We start from the raw sequence: 3830 nt of genomic DNA on the forward strand, positions 1-3830 counted from the left end.
GATTGTGCTGAGAACAATAGATACATTCTCATAATGCTGTCAGGTCCTAGAATGAGACTATTTAAACCCAACTTGGGTGGAGAGGGTTGAAGAAGATTTCTGGAGATAACTGACCTGGTGTTTTAGAGGATAAGAGAAAGAAAATTCCAAGCCCAAAGAACAGCATTTGAAATCTCTAGTTCCCACAGAATAATGGGACCTGTTTCTATAAGTCTTTTTTTTTTTTTTTTTGTTCAAATTAATGGTTTTATTTCCATCTTTAACACTAGCAGGTGAGTCCAAAACAGACTGATGTCCATCAACATAGTTTAAATGTAACAAAAGAGCTGAACTATGTACATTGAGGATGGGAAAGGGATTATTTTCATACCAACCTTTTCCTAGTTTACAGTTTCTGAATAGCAGCAGAAACTAATCCCATGTCTTACCAATTTAATTTAGGATGAAGTAATATAAGTTGTATGATCAACTACTTAAGTTGTCTTTGAGAATAAAATTTAAAGAAACTTGAGAATGGATGTTACCATGTTTTTTAGTGGACTGCATGGTCACCTTGGTGCCTGAAACCTGGGAGTCATCAGAATGGAACAAGAGCATTTCCATGAAGCCCAGAAGGAACTTAATGGTAATGAAGTCCACACAAAGGGCAGACACATCATATCCCGCAATGACAAGCGCTGACGCCCCTGCCCTCTTCAACTCCAAGTAGAAAATTATTACGTTCATTCATACTAACTGGAAATGAGCCAAACAGTTAAGTTAAAAAGTCAGAAAGAATAAAACTATTTTCTTTTCACATAGAGGAAGGACACTCCTTCAGCCCCATTTAAAGTGAATTCTGTGCTGAGTCCCTGCTCCTTCAGAAGAGTAAACTGAAGGTCAGTTATTGCTAGCAAAGCCAGAAGTGGCCCCTTTCCCGCTCTGAAGATGTTTTAAACGAAAAGGCTGTTGGTTTGGCATGAAGCCCTCTGAGAAAGGAGTATGGAAGTGGAGGCAGTCTGGTGCCACAGACCTCTCTCCTGTCAGCCACCCCCATGCCCTGTGCTGTCAGGGGCAGCTCAGGCCACTTTGCTGCCTCTCAGAGAACTTGTGGCTCCAACACACTTGTGCAGTGGAGCAGAGGTTACTACCTGGGCCCTTGGGAAGAATAAGTCGGCGTGTTTTCCCAAAAAAAAAAACCCAAAAAAACTATGGAATAGCCAAAAGCCCAGCTGGGCAGAAGAGCAGCTTCTGAAACATGCTGGGAGCGGGGGAATGGGATGTGGATGAAAAAGCCACGTCAGTACCAAGTCAGGTAGGCCAAGTTTTTTAAACATAGAGCAACAGTGACTTGGGCAAAAGCATGGAAGTGAGTGGCTGTTAAGGCCACGACTATTGCCACTGCCTCCCACGCACACGCTGGGCCAGCATCAGGCAGGGGAACCGAGGAGCTGAGGACTGGAGGGTACATGGCAAACACAGGCTGGATCTTATCAGAAAGAGTGAGGACACCCAAATGCAAGTCTGCCCTATTTACCTTCCATGTCCTGGGTAAGGTTCCTGAGAACAGTTAGTGAACAGGAATGGGGTAGGATGGGCACTGCTCCAGGAGCCATCAGGCCTCTGGAGGGAACGCTAACACGCTACATCTCCTGGGCGGGCAGCTGCAAGAAGGAGGTGAAGAACGGGCTTTATTGCACTTTTTCGTTCTTAGGAAACAGGGATTGCCCTGCAGAGGTTCTCCTGATTTGCAGAAATTGCTGCATATTAATACTAAGGTACAGGCAGAATCATGGGTGACCTCCAACTCTCATGGGAAGAAGAAATAGTCCAGTGGTTGGTCTTTCCAGGGCCTCAAGGCCACTCTGCACCTGGGATCCTTGAGCTGGGGGGACTGTATCTGGCTTGGTCAATGTGTGGCAGGCACACTGGTCGACTGGGACGAAGGTGGCGTGCTGGGAGAGCTGGGGCAAACTTTCCAAACAGGGAAAACTTCTTGGCAAACGTGCAGGTTCCGAAAACAGAGAGGAACCCTAATTCTCTAGTCCAGTGTGCCTGGCTCCCCTTCTCCAACTCTAGAACCAGAGGACTGTGGGAGCAGAGGGAGAGCCCTGTCTGGGTCCAGACCTGGGTCCAGCCCCACAGCATCAAAATAGAGAAACAAAAGGGTCTAAGAAGGGCTGGAAACAAAAGAGCAGTTTACACTTCAGATGTTGGTTTTTTGAGCTCAGGACAATGGAGGCAGATACCATACGGAGAACCCAGCCAGGCTGTCTGTCCGTCCATCTGTCTCTCCCGAGCAGCTCTCAACACTTCATATATAAATGGGGTGGTACCTCTTGTGGTTGATCTTTTTCCTACAAGTTGGACAAGTGTTAGCATTCTTAAGAGAATCACGGAGGCACTGGCTACAAAAGACATGGCCACATTCTGTAGAAACAATGAGACGTCCGTTCTGCACAATCTCAGAGTATCCATCCATGCAGATAGGGCAACTGACAGTACCAGACGGCCTCACTCCTGCAGCACCTTCATCCCTGGTGTTTCTGGGAGTTTGGGTGGTCACATACACATCTCTGTCTCTGGACAGTTCCTCGTCGTCACTGCTCACCACACAGCTGTCGGCATGGTCCTGACGCAGCCTCCTAGCATTCCTCCTTGGCCTTCTTCTTTCATCAACAATCACAACAGAGTCATTGTGAGTCAGGTCAACAACCACGGGCTCTAACGATTCACAGGTAAGGTCCACGATTTCATCTCCAGCAGTTTCCACGAGTTCTATGGGTTCTGCTTCCAAAGAAATCTCAGGAGTAGAGGCTGTTTCCCGAGTCCGTTTCTGAGTTTGTCTAGAATTTACTGTTCCACCACGACGCTTTCTTGTACTCATTGTGTTCTTTGGTGCTGACCTACAGAAGCAGCAGCAGCAATCTGTACCAAAGGTTGCAGGGGAGTTGAATGTTCTCAACCTCTTATCCCCATCAGTTACTTCTCCTCTGGCTTGGAAAAGAATTTGGAGCCAGACAGATTTCTAGTATCTTCAAGTCCAAGAGCTGGCCTGGTCCGCCGGCCCCGCCGCCAAAGCTCTTCAAAGAGGAAGCACCTTTCCAAATCGTGGAGAACGCCTCAAGCAAGACGCCGCCGCCTCAACAGCAACCCACTTCCCTCTATAAGTCTTAAGTAAAAATGTATTGCATTATTTTATAGTCATGTCTTGTATCCCAAAATTTCCTGAATAAATACCTTTGTGACATCTCATTATGTCACACATGTGTATATTACTTCAACTATCTTTCTCTGTCTTCTTCTTACTATTTCATAGCATTACCTCCCAATGCTTAGGCAAGGCCCAAAAATTTGGTGGACACACTTAAAGAAGAAAGAAATCTTCAGTTAAAGTGTCTATGGTCAGTTGAGATTGGGAGGGCCTGGGTCTTCTGGGCAGCAGTGGCCACTGTAAGGTTTTTTGGTCAAAGGTGGGGGAGAGTTTGGTACATGGAAGGGGGAAGGGATGTGGGGGAAGGGATGTTTAAAGGCAGAGAAAGGAAAAGAAATTGAGCTGAAGAAGAATGCACAGTGCTGGCTGATGACCAACTTCACTCGTCCCCGTCACCCCGCATTGGGTTGCCTAAGGGTTTGGTGTTGTTAGAGTATTTGAAGATGTCCAACCTTGCAAGATACTAAAGGACTGTATGTCCTGGAAGTAGCACAATCTCTCCAGGGACTGGAAGGAACCTAAGAGTGGGGGTGGGTGAAGGAGGTGAAAACTGATAAAGGGCTGTTTTGCATAAATCAGCATGACTTGTGTCAGACTTACAAGTTAGGTTTGGCTCTACTTCTAGAAAGCATCCATT

The 3830-nt window shown here is 46.5% G+C and overlaps 1 protein-coding gene across 1 annotated transcript; it reads right to left on the minus strand.

The window, feature by feature from the left end:
• Nucleotides 1–232: 232 nt before the first annotated feature.
• Nucleotides 233–3127, minus strand: LOC128594563 (E3 ubiquitin-protein ligase RNF4). Its single transcript, XM_053603478.1, has one exon. The coding sequence runs from the start codon at nucleotides 2864–2866 to the stop codon at nucleotides 2294–2296; it is 573 nt and encodes a 190-aa protein (XP_053459453.1). The 5' UTR covers nucleotides 2867–3127; the 3' UTR covers nucleotides 233–2293.
• Between the last annotated feature and the right edge of the window lie 703 nt (nucleotides 3128–3830).

Source organism: Nycticebus coucang, chromosome 9 (genome assembly GCF_027406575.1).
Source record: "Nycticebus coucang isolate mNycCou1 chromosome 9, mNycCou1.pri, whole genome shotgun sequence".
NCBI lineage: Eukaryota > Metazoa > Chordata > Mammalia > Primates > Lorisidae > Nycticebus > Nycticebus coucang.